This window comes from Choloepus didactylus, chromosome 1 (assembly GCF_015220235.1).
Source record: "Choloepus didactylus isolate mChoDid1 chromosome 1, mChoDid1.pri, whole genome shotgun sequence".
In the NCBI taxonomy this organism is placed as follows: domain Eukaryota; kingdom Metazoa; phylum Chordata; class Mammalia; order Pilosa; family Megalonychidae; genus Choloepus; species Choloepus didactylus.
Genome location: NC_051307.1, coordinates 190,487,758 through 190,502,706, shown reverse-complemented (window position 1 = coordinate 190,502,706; position 14,949 = coordinate 190,487,758). Strand labels below are relative to the sequence as shown.

The 14,949-nt window shown below is 45.8% G+C and overlaps 1 protein-coding gene across 4 annotated transcripts in view; it reads right to left on the bottom strand.

Annotated features, from left to right (window-relative positions):
- DLEC1 (DLEC1 cilia and flagella associated protein) overlaps positions 1-14,949 on the bottom strand; it is a 96,490-nt gene that overhangs the window by 25,831 nt on the left and 55,710 nt on the right. For all 4 annotated transcript variants that reach the window (XM_037847358.1, XM_037847355.1, XM_037847363.1 and 1 more), the window contains 7 exons: positions 9,152-9,239; positions 8,247-8,420; positions 7,246-7,382; positions 5,889-5,981; positions 2,573-2,663; positions 1,691-1,853; positions 318-510 (listed from right to left, as the gene is read on the bottom strand). In XM_037847358.1, coding sequence (XP_037703286.1) covers positions 318-510; positions 1,691-1,853; positions 2,573-2,663; positions 5,889-5,981; positions 7,246-7,382; positions 8,247-8,420; positions 9,152-9,239 — 939 coding nt within the window. The remainder of the gene's footprint in view (positions 1-317; positions 511-1,690; positions 1,854-2,572; positions 2,664-5,888; positions 5,982-7,245; positions 7,383-8,246; positions 8,421-9,151; positions 9,240-14,949) is intronic.

Genomic DNA, 14,949 nt, shown 5'->3' with positions numbered 1-14,949 from the left:
TCTCTAGGGGTTGCTGTGGGATGGGCAGGGATGGTAATGTCTCTGACGTAAGTAGAAATAGAGAAGAAACACAGAGCCGAGGAAACAAGCCTGAGATCCTGCTGCAGACAGGGTATATCTATGCAAAATTAGTTGCTTCTTTCTGCACACCAGGCATGTCCTTCAGGCACACTCTTAACTCAGTGCCAGCCTCGGCAGGATGGCAAGGTTATCTCATCAAACCCAGCTGTGGCTTCAATTTCATGAAAGAACATGGATGGAGGGTCAAAATATCATGACCCAAACCTGTGTGGCTACCCAGGTAGCACCATTTTAACCTCATGAGGAGAAAAGCTCAGGATGAACTCGTGGTCCATGTGGGGGCTGAGAACCCCCTTTTCAGGCATGACGGAGAAGGCCGTCTCTCTGTCAGGTTGGTACTTGATGCTGTCCATGCTGTAGGTTTCTCCTGGCATTAGAGGCTGCAGGTTGGGCTTCATGATCTGCCAGTGGAAGGCCAGCTCCACGTGCCTGTAGGGGAAACCCTGACATTGGGCAGTCGGTCCCAGGCCACATCCCAGTTCTGCCAGGACCGGATCCTCCCACCCCATGCCTGGCCTGGCCCTGCTCCAGGAGGGAGCAGGAGAGGACTCAGGAACAGGAAGCGACCAGGTTGGCCTTTGTGCCCTTCCCATGGAGGAGCCTAGGGAAACCTGGGTAAGTACAGGAAGTGGGTCAGGGAGTCCAAGTTGGAGACCACATAAAAGCCCCTCTCTTCCCACCCATGGCAGCCGGAGGGCAGAGCCACAGTGACTCAGGGGAAATGGTAAACACAGGAAATCATGCTCTAACCATTAAACTGTCAGGGTCTAGGAGTCTCCCTAGATTCCAGGAGAACTTCTGCAGTGTCTCCTATCACACGAGCACTTCAAAGATTTGCCCTGTGAGCCCTATCCCTGCCCTCCACCTCTCCAGCTATGCCCTCCCAAGAAGACCCGTGCAGCAAGGGATGTACCCACTGAGTGCCAACAGGAGCAGTGACAATGCCATGGCGATGGGAGGGATGGGACTCTAGGCATGTTGCTGCTAAGCAGCTGTCAGGAAGGAGTAATGAAAAACAGGTACTGCTGTGCATACCAGGTGACAGAATCCTGTGTAATGCCTGCAATCACCAGGCCAGCCCTGGCTGGGAGGCAACCTGAGCTCTGTCCTGGTACAAGGGTAGTCCTCAGAAGATGGTCAGGACAAATGGCAGGAAGAACTGAACCCACAGGTTATGGACTTAGATGGCTTCTCCTGCAAGGGCAGGGTTGAGCCTTTCTGGGAAACTGTTCCTAGCCAGGAATGGTCCATGCTATTCTAGATCAGTGCTGTCCCAATGTAACCTCCTGCAACAACGATGAAATGTTTTATATCTTCACTGTCCAATACGGTAGCCACTAGCCACACGTGATTATCGAGCACTTAAAATATAGCTACTGCCACTAAGGACCTGATTTTATCATTTTATTTAATTTTAATTGATTTAAACTTAACCACATTTGGCTAGTGGCTACTATAATGGACAGTGTAATTCCAGATCCTTCCATTCTGTGACCAGACTCTTCCCTGAGTCTTAGAAGGAACCTCCCATTCTCACTAGGAACTCAGGGCAAGGTGAGGAAGGAGAAGGGGGGTGCAAATTGGGGGATGTTGCAGAGGGGCCACTCACGTAGCATTTCTAATAATCAGCTGTTTCTTAGCTGTGGATCGAAGGTTTTCAGGCTCAAAACGTATGAAGTGCTGGGCTGTTAAGTCTGTGAGCTCTCCAGGCTCTGGTTGACTTTTTTCACCAGAAATGTAGACCAAATCCAAAGCAACCAGCTGCCCGACTCCTGACAAAGTAGGGTAGTAAAGTTCAGGCCAAGAGCCCAGGGCTAGAATCTGTGGTCACTGCCGCACGCCCCATGCCACCACCCACATGTGGCTCGTGGCCCACATAGGAGACCAGAGTAGCTTCCCTGGGGTCACCTCTCACCACAATTCCTGGAAGTGTTCACAAGAGGGGAATGGGGCCATTAGCATAACCCCACACAGACTCACGACCCCACATTTACACAGATGAAAAAGAGGTGATTTTGAGAATTTAGAACATAGTAAGCACTCAATTAATGTTTGCTGAATGAAACTGGATGACGGATGAATGGAAGGATGGAAGGAAGGAAGGAACATAGTAAAGAAAGAAGGAACAAGGCATCTTGGGGGAAATTCAGCAGGATGCTCCTTCTAATCCAACAGAAACCTAGAAGTAGCTCTGGTTGTTTATGGGTAAGTCACTGGCAATTCCCCAAAGGACATCAAGGTAAGTTTTAGAATGGAGCATGGGAAGGTTTCACCCCAGGTTTCCATGTGTCTCTGACTAGAAGGCTCCTTGAAACTCTTCTGGGTTGGGGTCTCCAAGATTTGACCAGAATGTCGGGCCCAGAGCTAGACCCCAGTGCTACAGAATTCCTGCTATGTGCTCTTGACAGAGTGCAGCTGTGCACTGCAAACACCAGTGTAGTAGCTCCTGGGGGGGAGGGGGCAGGAAGGAGGGGTGCAAGCACAAGCCCACCTATGGTCACCAGCTCCTTTATCTGACAGTTGTCACACAAGATGATGAAGGACTGCTCTGCCTTTTCTAGGCTCGTTGGGAAGAACAAAACCTGGGAGACAGAAGGGTTGCCCTGTTAGCTCCCATCAGGAGGATTCCATCTCCACCTTCTGCCCTCCTCTTCTCAGATGACTCCCCTCCTTTCGTCCTCCACTTTATGCTCCCACCCCCACACCTCCATCCACACACCTAAGGCCAGGGAGTTTCAGCCTAGGTTCCATCTCAGCATGTTGAAAGGATAAGAAAAGAGAGTTTACAGAAGAGGAAATGCAAATGGCTCTTAAACAAATAACATCATGTTCAACTTTATTCATAATAAAATAAATGTAAATGAAAACCACCCAGAAGAACCGTTTTTTACTTATATTAGCAAAAAGCAGAAAGTTAGCTGGATTTGCTTGAAAATAATCTAGAAGGGAGAGACAGGAATTGATTGGGGGGGATGAAGGGGAATAGATGCAACGAGATTGGTCAAGAGTTGATAATTGTTGAAGGTGGATGAGTACATGGGGATCATCCTACTACTCTCTCTACTTTTTCATATGTTTAAAAACATCTGTGATAACAATTTCCAAAAAAAGTTTAGTAACACGCTGTGTTGACGAGAGTGTGAGGAACAGGCACTCTCATACATTACTAGTAGAAATATAAATTGGTATAATCTTCATGGAGGGGATTTTGGTAACATATCATAATTAGGAGAGCACAGACCCTTGACCCAGCAAATCCACTTTAAAGACTGTATCCCAAGGATAGCCTCATACTTGGACAGAGAAACATATGCAGAGTTCACTGAAACAGACAAAGATTAGAAAAAATCGCCATGCCTATCAGTAAGGGACTGCGGAACTAAACTATGGCTCCCGTATATAGTGGACAACCATGCAGCTGTAAAAAAAAATCATATGAACACAATTTCTAAACACAGTGCAGAACAGAGTACAGAGCTGGCAACTATTTGTGTAAGGGGAAAATGGAGGGAAAAACTGAAAGAAAAAACATGTGCAGTTGCTTACTTAGGCATAGCATATTTCTGGAAGGGCACTCAAAAAACCAGTAAGGTCGTGGCCTCTGGAGAGAGGAGGAACTGGGTAGCTGAGGAATTAGGGCAAAAGGGAACATTTTGTTGTTTACTTATTTGCATCTTTTGAATTTTTAATCATGTGAATTTATTTCTTATTTAGAAATATGAATAAATTTAAAAATAAACAAACAAAATCCCAAACAACCAATAAACAAAATTCATACAGAGTTCAAAGGGGAAAGACATGCCTGCTGTCATCCTCTTCCTTTCTTCAGAGATCACAGGAGGATGGGGCAGCAAGGGGGCATTCTGGCCTAGTCAAGGGAGATTGGCCCCACATTCCTTAAAGTCACAATAAGGTTCTGATTTGGCCTGGGCTACAAGGGCAGAAGACAGTCTGGCCTGGGTGTGGGCCTCACAGACCCAACCTGCTCTTTGGCCACAGACAAAGTCTGATCAAGCCTTACTGCACCCTCTGACTTGACAAGGCCCAACCCCAAGAGCCAGGCTCTCATCCAAAATCAGAGTAGCACTGCAACCTGAGCAAGAGAGCCAAGCCCCAGTTGCCAGAACAAGACCCCACCAGACACTTGAAACTGGAAAAGGCTGACAAAAGGACACCCTCCTTTTCACCAAGGCAAAGGAGCTTATGGCAGCAGTCTTCAAACTTTGCTGCACAGCAGAATCACTTGGGAAGTTTTAAAAGTGCTATCCCCAGGCCCCACCCCAGAGCAATGAATTCTGAACCTCAGGGCAGGAGTCAACGTGTTCAGGTTTCTCAGGTGATTCCAATGTGCAGGTGAGTTTGAGAACCAATAGCTTATGAATCTCACTACCTGACTACATGGTGCAGGTCAAATCTACCCCAGCCCTCCAGAAACCCAGCAGGTTTTACTCCTGATTAGAGGGTGCCTCCCCCTAAACAGGCTAACGAGGAAGGCCGGGAACATCTGTTGCAGCCCCCAAACCCAGTTACCATGACAGCACAGAGTCAGATTCCTGGACCAGGGAGTTGGGGAGGGCAAAGTTGGGGAAGAGACAGGGGCAAGAAGGCACTATTTCTCACAGGCACTTCAGGGGACCAGTGAGCAGGTATGACAAGCCAAAGGAAACACTGAAAGGAGCCAGGTAAGAAAGGAGAAGCTCATAGCCAGGGAGTCAGAACCTCTGGAAGCATCTGCAGAGGTCTAGGATGAGGCCTAAGGAAGGTGAGCCTTGCTGACCATATAAACTGAGGATAAAAAAGAAAAGTGAGGGATGAGGTTGTTCTAATTTGCTAATGCTTCACTGAAAGATGGCCAATGGCATCCGGAAAACCCCTGCTCACTGGGAAGGCATGTGGCCGGTGTCTGCCCCAAGTTCTCGTTTCAAAATGGCTTTCTCCCAGGATCTTCCTCTCTAGGCTACAGCTTCTCTCCAAAATGTCACTCTCAGTTGCTCTTGGGGCATTTGTCCTCTCTTAGCTTCTCCAGAGCAAAAGTCTGCTTTCAAAGGCCATCTCCAAAATGTCTCTGTAAACTGCAGTTCTTCTCTCAGCTCCCATACATTCTTCAAAGTGTCCCTCTTGGCTGTAGCTCCTCTTCAAAATGTCACTCTCAGCTGAGTTCCTTCTGTTTGTCAGCTCATTTATGTGGCTGCAGTGATTTAATTTAGACCCACTCTGAATGGGTGGTAGGGTAACACCTCTGTGGAAATTATCCAATCAGAGTCATCACCCACAGTTGGGTGGGGCTCATCTCCATGGAAACACTCAAAGAATTGCAATCTCATCAACACTGATACATCTGCCCATACAACATTACATCAAAGATTATGGTGTTTTGGGGGACATAATACATTCAAACCAGCACAGAGGTTAACTATCATCATCCCATCACCAGACGGTGGTGGTGGCTGAGGGAGGGTCCAAGTGAGACTGAAGAAACGAGGAAAGATCTTGGGGGCAGTTTAGATGTTGGTGGAGGAGACTCTCAGGCTAAAGTTGTGGAAAAGCAAGGCCCCAGAATCATGATGGAATGCTAGGGCTTTCTGTCTTTTGTTTACAAAAGTAGTCATAAGACAGTCAAACAAGATCACCCCACAGAATGCAAGAACATGCACTTACCCAGAAACTTCTGAAAGTGGGTCCTGGGATGCAAGTGGACATTTGGGTCATAAAAATACAGAGGCAAATGAAATCATGCAAGCCTATGAGGAAATAGCCATGACCAATCATGAGGAGGAGGAAATATCTGCAAATATCTAATGACCTACCTCCACTAATACGGCCTGTCCCGGGGCCAGCTCAAACACTGAGGGCAGGATTCCAAAGGGAGGTTGCTCAACAAAGCCAATGGTTGCAACAGCCTTAAAAAAAAAAAAAAAAGCAGATTACACAACAGTGTGGAAGGAAATATGAAATCCAGTACTCACATTACAAACTTCTCCCCTCCAAACTTCCATTTTGCAAGTTGAACTTCCATTTTCCATGTACTAATGGAGAAACCGAGGCTCAATTCATCAGCAAGCATCCACTCAATCTTCACTATGCACCAGGCTCTATATGACAGGCTGAAGGTTTAAGACAAGAAAGTCACAGAGCATCTGTAAAGAGCTGACTGCCAGTAGCAGGTACAAGGAAAACCATGGCCAAGTGCTTGGGACACAAAGTGGAAGGAGTGAGAGAAGTTTGCGAGAAGCCCCTCTGGGCTCCCAAAGTACATTGTCCTCTACCCTGCTGCAGTGCCCTGTGTCTTTACTGCCTCCATCCTCTGTCCAGTCCTGGCAATAAGCTCCTGAGTCAAGGGCAGCTGTTGTCGTGTTAGCAAAGCTGCATTCTTAATGCCTACACAAGAGGCCACTTAGTGTGCCAGCAACACAAACCCATGCCTACAGGACCCTCGCAGGTAACGTGCATGAGTGAAATGTGTTTCCTGGAACATTTGGTCTTCTGGATCTATCACTTCTTTTCTGGAGATGTGAGGACAGAGAAATATCTCTACTATAAGAAAAAATAATGGTATGAGCATGATGGCAAATAGTGTCAGTGGTGGGGCTGTTCAGGACAGTGGTGGAGCTGGGCAAAATGAAAGGGAGTGTGATGCCCTGCCTCTCAGCTCCAGCCAACAGGATCATGGTGGAATCCAGGCCCAGGGCTGCACATCCTCCAATTTTCAAGGAGACTGGAAATGTAGATTTTTATGTGCAATCTTCCTATTTTTAAATGTTGGCTCAAAAAATGTTTCTATGTGGTGCAACACATAAACATGCTGGCAAAATTCTACCAAAGAGTTGCCTCTGATATACTCAATCATTTGCCACAACAATGACTGACTGGCTGGCTAAGTGAATGAATTAATGAATGCAGTGGCATTTGAGTCAGGCCTGGAAGAATAAAAGAGGTGGTACATCTTGCCTAAAGTCATGCAGGCATTGGTGGCATAACCAGAACTGCAACTCTGGTCTCCATACATACTCATTCTCATCTGGGCTGTGACAGTAGGATTGAGAGGTTATGAAACCCTGTTTTCTGGATGTTTCCAATCATAGGTGTATTCTAGCAAGCCCCTTGTAGGGGGTTATTTTCTCTGATCGATTTGTTCTTTCTCTGGGGAGCAATCTGATCACTCACCCTGAAACTTGGCGGTGGCCAGCTCTTCTTGGGCATAATGCAGAACTTGCCAACACTGAGGCCAACATTTTTGCAGATAAATTTGGTCATCTTCACTCCCCCAATGAGGCAGTAACCACAGTCCAACACCCGCGGCACTGCAGCCACAGGAAAAGATGAGCAAGTGAAACAATACATCAGCTTTGAACAGGTTCTGCTGTCACTGTTCTATGAGGTCCAGCCAGAGCTCAGAGCAGCAGTTGAAGGGCCTGGGGACCCCTGGCCCAGCACCCTGAGCAGAAAGGATGAATGGCACATGCCCTGACCCTTATACCAACTTAGGCGTGACTCAGGCTGCTGCTGGGCTACAAGGTGGCAGCACTTATCTACTCTTGACTAGAGCAGCAGTCCACTTTGGACTCATGCCTCAGCCAGGGCCACCCATCACGACCTTGGAGGTTGTGGCAGGTGTGTGTGTGTGTGTGTGTGTGTGTGTGTGTGTGTGTGTGTGCGGCAGAGTCCCAATTTCCTGTTGTGGCAGGTGTGTGTGTGTGTGTGTGTGTGTGTGTGTGCGGCAGAGTCCCAATTTCCAGCCCGTGCCTAGCTGAAGAACCTCGTAACTCAGGGAACCCAGATGAAGCCAGATTGCCAAAGGAATCCCAGCCCCACAGCCACGGAGGCAAGAGACACTCCTTCCTTGCCCCTGTGTGGTACAGGCCCACTCACTGGGTTCCTCAAACAAAATCCCTGTTGCGGTTAGCTGGGCTGCTGGCCTCTTCCCCTGCTGTGTGCAATTCAGTGTCAACCTCCAGTGGGAAAGCCCAATAGCAGGCAGGACAGTCAGGGCCTCACACCGTAGAAGACTGTGCAGAAACTCCCAGCTGTTCCCCTTCAGGACTCTGAAGCCCCTACCCAAGAGAGCCAAACCGTGCTGCTCTGAAGGGGCACTGAGCAGCAGGCAGTCCTTATAGGGACTCTCCACACCCTACCTGAATCCCTGGGAAGGTACAACTCACACTCACATGTCAGCATCGGGGGCGGTCTCCGGGCCTGCAGCGGGATCAGGAGAGTGTGGGCTGACTGGGTCTCTACTAAAATAAAATCATCAAAATCCCCAAGGCAGTCTGGAAAAAACTGGACAATGTACTGGCAGGTCATCCCAGGAGCCACCATTCCACCTTTTCCTGGGAACATCCCTGTGTGACAAAAGTAAGAAATGAGGATCTGGAGACCAGCCAGCCAGCCCCCAGGGCTTGGGTTCCACTGCTCCAGAAAGAAAGCAGAAGGGCAGGGGTAGATGGGCTACAGCTGGGGCTGGCTCCATGAGTAAATGGCAGAACCACCAAGATGTGCTGGGGAGCAGGCTGCAAGGGCGGGGACTCCAGGTAAAAATGCCAGGGTCTGAGGGGAAGTGATGTGACCCAATTAGAATGGATCTTGTGGGTAGCAGAGAGCCATTTGGGATTTGAGGGAGTGACATGATCAGAGCTGGTCTTGAAAAAAACAGATGTGGCACCAAAGCAGGAAGTTTGTTGGGCAGCTACTGCCAGGGTTTAAGTGAGGCATCAGGAGGGCCTGGCTGAAGGCAGTGACAGTGCAAAGGGTGAGGAGACATACAGGGACCAGAGAGGGCAGGACCAGAGAGGGCAGATCCAGGGCCTGGGTGGAGGTGATCCAGAGAAAGCTGCTGCTGAGACTCAGAGGCTTCTGGCTCAGCAGCCGGGGAGGGCGCCCCAAGCCTGACTGGGAGAATGAGCAGGTAGGCTGCTAGCTGAGCAAGGGCACCGTAGTGGCTGCTGAGGGAAATGTGGCCCTGAACTTGGGACGCAGAGGTGGGAGTCACCAGAGAGCCAGGTAGGTTAGCAACTGAGAGCAAGTCCGATGAGTAATTTTAATGCAGTCTAGATAACTGTTACATTGAACTCACCCAACCCTAGAGCAAAGTATGGGGTAGAAGGTGGGAGGACTCGCAGGTAGCGGCTGGTAGTGGTGGTGTTCTGCAGCGCGATTACCATCTGTTCAAAGGTAAAGGTGAGCTTTTTCAGACAGAGACGTTTATGGACGAAATGATATGATAGCTGGGATTTGCTTTACATACTATGGAAAGGGGGAAGGAGGCAAGGTTATTAATGAAGTAAGTGTGGCCAAGAGTTGCTAATTATTGAAGTTAGGAGATAGTTACATGGGGATTCATTTTGCTGTTTTGTCTACTTTCGTTTGTGTTTCAAAGTCTCTATAGTAAAAAGGTGAAAATGAAGGTGGAAATAGACCTGACCTGTATTTTGTCCTATTGTTTAAAATAAGAACTTCTGTTTATTGAGCATATGCTCTGTGCCTCCTCATCCTCAGAACAACCTGGAAAGGTGGTAACTGTCTCTATTTTACAGCTGAAGAGACTGAAGTTCAGAGAGGCTCCCTAGCTGGTAAGTAACAGCATTGAGATTCAAGCCCAGGACATCTGGTGCCAAAGTTTTGCCCGCCTCATGGCTCAGCCTCTTCTACACACCTGTCATATCCCTTTGGGCCATTTCTTTCCATAGATCCAGTCAAGGGCTGTGATGGGCACCTGTATGCCAGGTTCATAATTAGGTCTCTTTCCATCATTCAACTCATCCAGCCCTCTACTAAACTCCTCTTCTCTTCTCCCTCTCCCAAATTGGGAGAGTCCCTAAGGGCTAGGACTGAGATATTGTTAAATCTGCAACAGTACCCAGCACAGGTCTAACACAGAAGAGGAGCTCAATACATAGACACATACTTCATTCTATTATATGAAATACTATAGTGGACAAAATGTAGAAAGTTTTATCAGGATAAAAGCTATCACATATCTTAAGAAATAAAATATTACAAATACAGGTGAAGTCCCACCCAAGCCTCCACCACAACTTCTACACAAACTTGATGTCTTCATACTTTTATTCATAGATATGTATTCCTAAACCAACATTAAGCTCAACAACTTACTGCACCAGTCCATCTATGTACCTGGCCTAGATGTGGAGAACCCATATTTCAGTTTTAATTTTCATTTCCCTATTTATTAATATGATGAGCATCCTTTCATAGGAAAGGCAGGCACCAGCAGGTTACTTGGCTTCTTAGGGAATGTCTCGTAAGATCAAGCAATCAATTATACTTAATGATGGCCATTTCAATAATACATTCTCATATTGGCTTTCCCTCCTTCTGCCCCCTTTCCTTCACTCCTCCCTCACACTGGACCCCCTGATAAAATGATAACATATACTCTCACTACTTCAAGCTCTGCTTTTTGGGAACCCAGGTTATAACAGTTGGTATCAGAAGGGCCCTAAAATAGCAGACCTTTAGGATGGGATTCAGGAGTTGGCTTATTCACCAGACTAGCAGCAATAAGAACTCTAGCTTGTGGGTGTGACAGCCCCTGGTATGCAGATGCACTGGCATCACAATTACCAGGGTTAAATGAGGTCCAAGTGGAAGATGAGGCACTGAGACATGTGGTAGCTGTGGTGCCAACCTTAGAGACTCATTTGCAGTCTACAGCATGCAGAGGAAGTAGTGCTGTGTACCTTCCAATGTTAGGTCATAAAAGGTGACGCAGCCTCCATCTTCCTAGAGTACTCATTTTGAAGCACCGAACCTCCATGTAAGAGGTCTGATTACCCTGAGGCCACCACACTGTGAGGAAGTCTAGGCCATATGGAAAAGTGCTATATAGATGCTCCAATAGACAGCCTCAGCTGAGGTCCCTGCTGACAGCCAGCATCAACTGCCATGCAAGCGAAAATGCCTCAGATAATTCCAACCCCCAGTTGTTAAGTCACCGTGGGCAGTGGTCTCCCTCGCGGAGGCCTCAAACACTGTGGAACAAGCCATTCCCCCTCTGCCTTGTCCAAACTTAAGACCCAAAGAATCTGTAAGCATTACAAAATTGTTTTAAGCTGCTAAGCTTTGGAGAAATTTGAAGAAATCGAGCAATCCCTTCACCATTCACCTGGGAATTTCCTTTACCTCTCTCCTATGTTGGATCTCTATTTCTCACATACCATGCCTTCCTCTATCTTGGTTGATGCATCTCTATTGGGGGAGCATGTTTCCTGAGAAAGGGTGTATGGAACATAAATTTATAAAGACCTTGCAAATATGAAAATGTCTTTACCCTCAAACTTTATACATAGTTTAGCTGGGTAATATACACAGTCACATGCCCAACAGATGCAAGCTACTACATTTCCAAAAGAGACATCACCAGATATAATTCAGTCTAAATGCAGACTGTATTTTCCAAAAATGGCCACAGCAATATTTCTGGTCTTCTAGAACTTCACCATGCTCCACCCCAAAAGCGGCATCTATTTCTCCTCCCCTTGAATCTGGGAGTTGCTGTGACTGCTCTGACCAATTGAGGATGGCAAGCAATGTTTTGTGACTTATGTAGCACACACACACACACACACACACACACACACACATATATATCTTCTGCCTGGCTTTATCTTTTTAGGAGGTTTGCTCTTGGAAAACCAGCCTCCAAGCTGTGAAGAAGCCTGTTCTAGCTTATGTGGAGACAATAGAGGGAGATGCCCATGGGGAAAGGAATTGAGGTGCTGAGCTGACTGCCACCATCAGGCATGTGAGTGAATGAGCCTTCAGATAATTCCAGCTCCTAGTCTTCGAGTCTTCTGGCTAAGGCCCCAGACATCATAAATCAGAAATAAGCTGTCCTCTCTGGGCCTTACCTGATACACAAGGAAATGGTCGTTTCTCACCACCAGAGTCTTGGAGCAATTTGTTATATGGTCATAGTAACTGGAATACTAAATATATTAAAAGAGACACTAATGAAAGTTGCCCTAACCATACCAGAAAGGACCATTTCAAGTACTTTTTTTTATTTTTATTTTTTTTTCAATTCAAGTACTTTTAACTAAAAATACTGTTCTTAAGCTTTAGAACATCTTGGGATAAATGCCTTCCAATGTATAAATGCTTAGAATCCTGCAACCTAGACATCCAGTCATCCTGGAGAGCTGACTCTGAGGCTCACTAAAAAGTGGCCAGAAGCAGAGAATTCCAGAAGTACAGAATTTTATTCCAAGATTCTTCATTTGACTGTGGGAGAAGGGACCTATAAGCACAGAATGGAAGAAGGCACTATGGAATTTGATAAAAGGTATCAGTATGAACTCCTGAGTTTAAATATGTATATGTAAATATGCATGTATATATCTGCACATACATATACATATATAAGGTTGAATCCATAAAGTTGCCATTTTTCCCCCTAGTTCTGTCCATTGAAAGGATCTAGAAGCAATGATATCCCAGGAGCAATGAGTAGACCAAGCATTCAGATCTCAGTTTCTAAACCCCATTCCCCTCTAAAAGGAACAAGGACTTCTTGGAGACTTATTACAAAACTGGGGCAAAGAAATACAAGAGAAGCCTGGCACATCTTGTAATGCCAGAATGGAAGAAAGTGCTCAACAAATACATTGTATCATTATCAAAAAAAACAAAAAACTACAAGCGTTGGAGAGGATGTGGAGAAACAGGTACACTTATTCACTATTGGTGGGAATGTAAAATGGTGCAGCCACTCTGGAAGGCAGTTTGGTGGTCCCCGAGGAAGCTAAGTATAGAATTGTCATATGATACACAATCCCATTACTAGGTATATATTGGAAAGAACTGAAAGCAGGGACATGAACAGACATTTGCACACTAATGTTTATAGCGGAACTATTCACGACTGCTAAGAGATGGAAACAGCCCAAATGTCCATCAATGCACGAATGGATAAACAAACTGTGGTATATACAAACAATGGAATATTATGCAGCTGTAAGACAGAATAAAGTCATGATGCATGCAACAAAGTGGATGAACATTGAGGACATTATGTCGAGTGAAATAAGCCAGAAACAAAATGACAAATACTGTATGATCTCACTAATATGAACTAACTAAAATGAGCAAATCTGAGAGTTAAATTTGAGAACACAGGTTATCAGGAGATAGAAAGAGGGTTGAGATTGGGCATTTGATGCTTAAGGAGCACAGAATATGTAACAAGGTTGATTGTAAAGGTTCAGAAATGGATAGCACAATACTGTGTGATGGTAGCACAATATTACTAAGTATAATGAACAAGGCTGAGTGTGGGTATGGTTGAAACAGGAAGGCTATGGGCATATATGTCACCAGAAGAAAAGCTAGAGGATAAAAATGGACTGTATAACTTAATGAAACCTAGAGTTGACGATGATGGTGGATAATTGTACAAATATAAAAAGTTTTTACATGAACGAGAACAAATGTATGTCACTATTATAAGGTGTTAAAATGGGAAGGTAAATGGAAAAATACAGTTAATGCAATCTAAGGTCTACAGTTAACAACAACACTGTGATATTCTTTCATTAATTGTAACAAAGGCAATATACCAAAGCTAAATGCCAGTAAGTGGGGAGGTATAGGGGAAGGTTATGGGATCTTTTTCCCCTCTTTTTATTTCTTTTTTGGAAGAAATGGGAATGTTCTTATAGATTGTGGTAGTTAATGCCTAACTATGTGATTATACCAGGAGCCACTGATTGTACATTTAGGATGTATTGTATGGTATGTGAATAAAACTGTTTTTTTTTTTTTTTAAAAAAGATAAGTTATGTCAAAAGAACACAGGAGGGGAAGGATCTAAGATGGCAGCATAGAGAGGAGTAGAAGCTAGTTAGTCCCTCTGGAACAACTAATAAAAAACCGGGAACAACTAGTAAATAATCCAGAATAAACGTGGGGGGACAAACATGACCGTCCACTCATCATACACCAACCTGAATTGGGAGGAATGCCCGAGATCACAGCATAAAATCTGTAAGTAAAAACCGTGGATCCAAGCCGGGAGACCCCTCCCCTCATGGTGCTAGAGAGAAGCTCTCTCCCAGCAAGCGAATATAGTTCAGCTGAGCTCCAACTGGGGTTTTAATTAGCAAGTGTGAACTGCTCACTATGAGCTACGAATCCCCAACAAGCAGACAAAGGCTTTGGGTGACAACTGACCTTGGAGAGTCAGAGGGTCACCGCAGACTAGCCCTGAAGGGGATGTTCTGTCCCTGTTTCAGCTCAGTGGAGAAAGCCTCAGCCATTTTCAATTCCCAGAGCTCTGACCCAGACAAGGGTGGAGACAGCAAAGGCAGAGAGATTATTCAAATGCTAATGACCTCTCCCTAGGGGGTCTATCTTCCCTAAGAGGAAAGGGGTGGAGCCCAGCTCTACTATCTGCCTTCCATTCAGAACCAGACCCCAGAGCCTGGGGGAAAACAGTCATGGGTCACACCTCCTTATACCAGTCTGGAATTACAGGCTGACAGGCACTACCTGCTGGGCAGAAAAACACAGTGACCTGAGACATCACAGGGTGTACAAATTTTCTAAGACACACCCTCAGGGAAACAAGATACTGAATATTTCTTCCTTCTGGGACCTGAGCCAGTTCTGGTCTGGGAAAACCTGATTGGGGTAACCAAGGAAACCATGCCTAGACAACAGAAAACTACAACCTACACTAAGAAAAATGAAGTCATGGCCCAGTCAAAGGAACAAACTTACACTTCAACTGAGATCAGGAATTGAAACAACTAACAATAAGTCAATTCAAAAAGTTTAGGGACGATATTGCGAAAGAGATGAACTGTATAATGAAAACACTGGGCGTACATAAGGTAGAAATTGAAAGTTCGA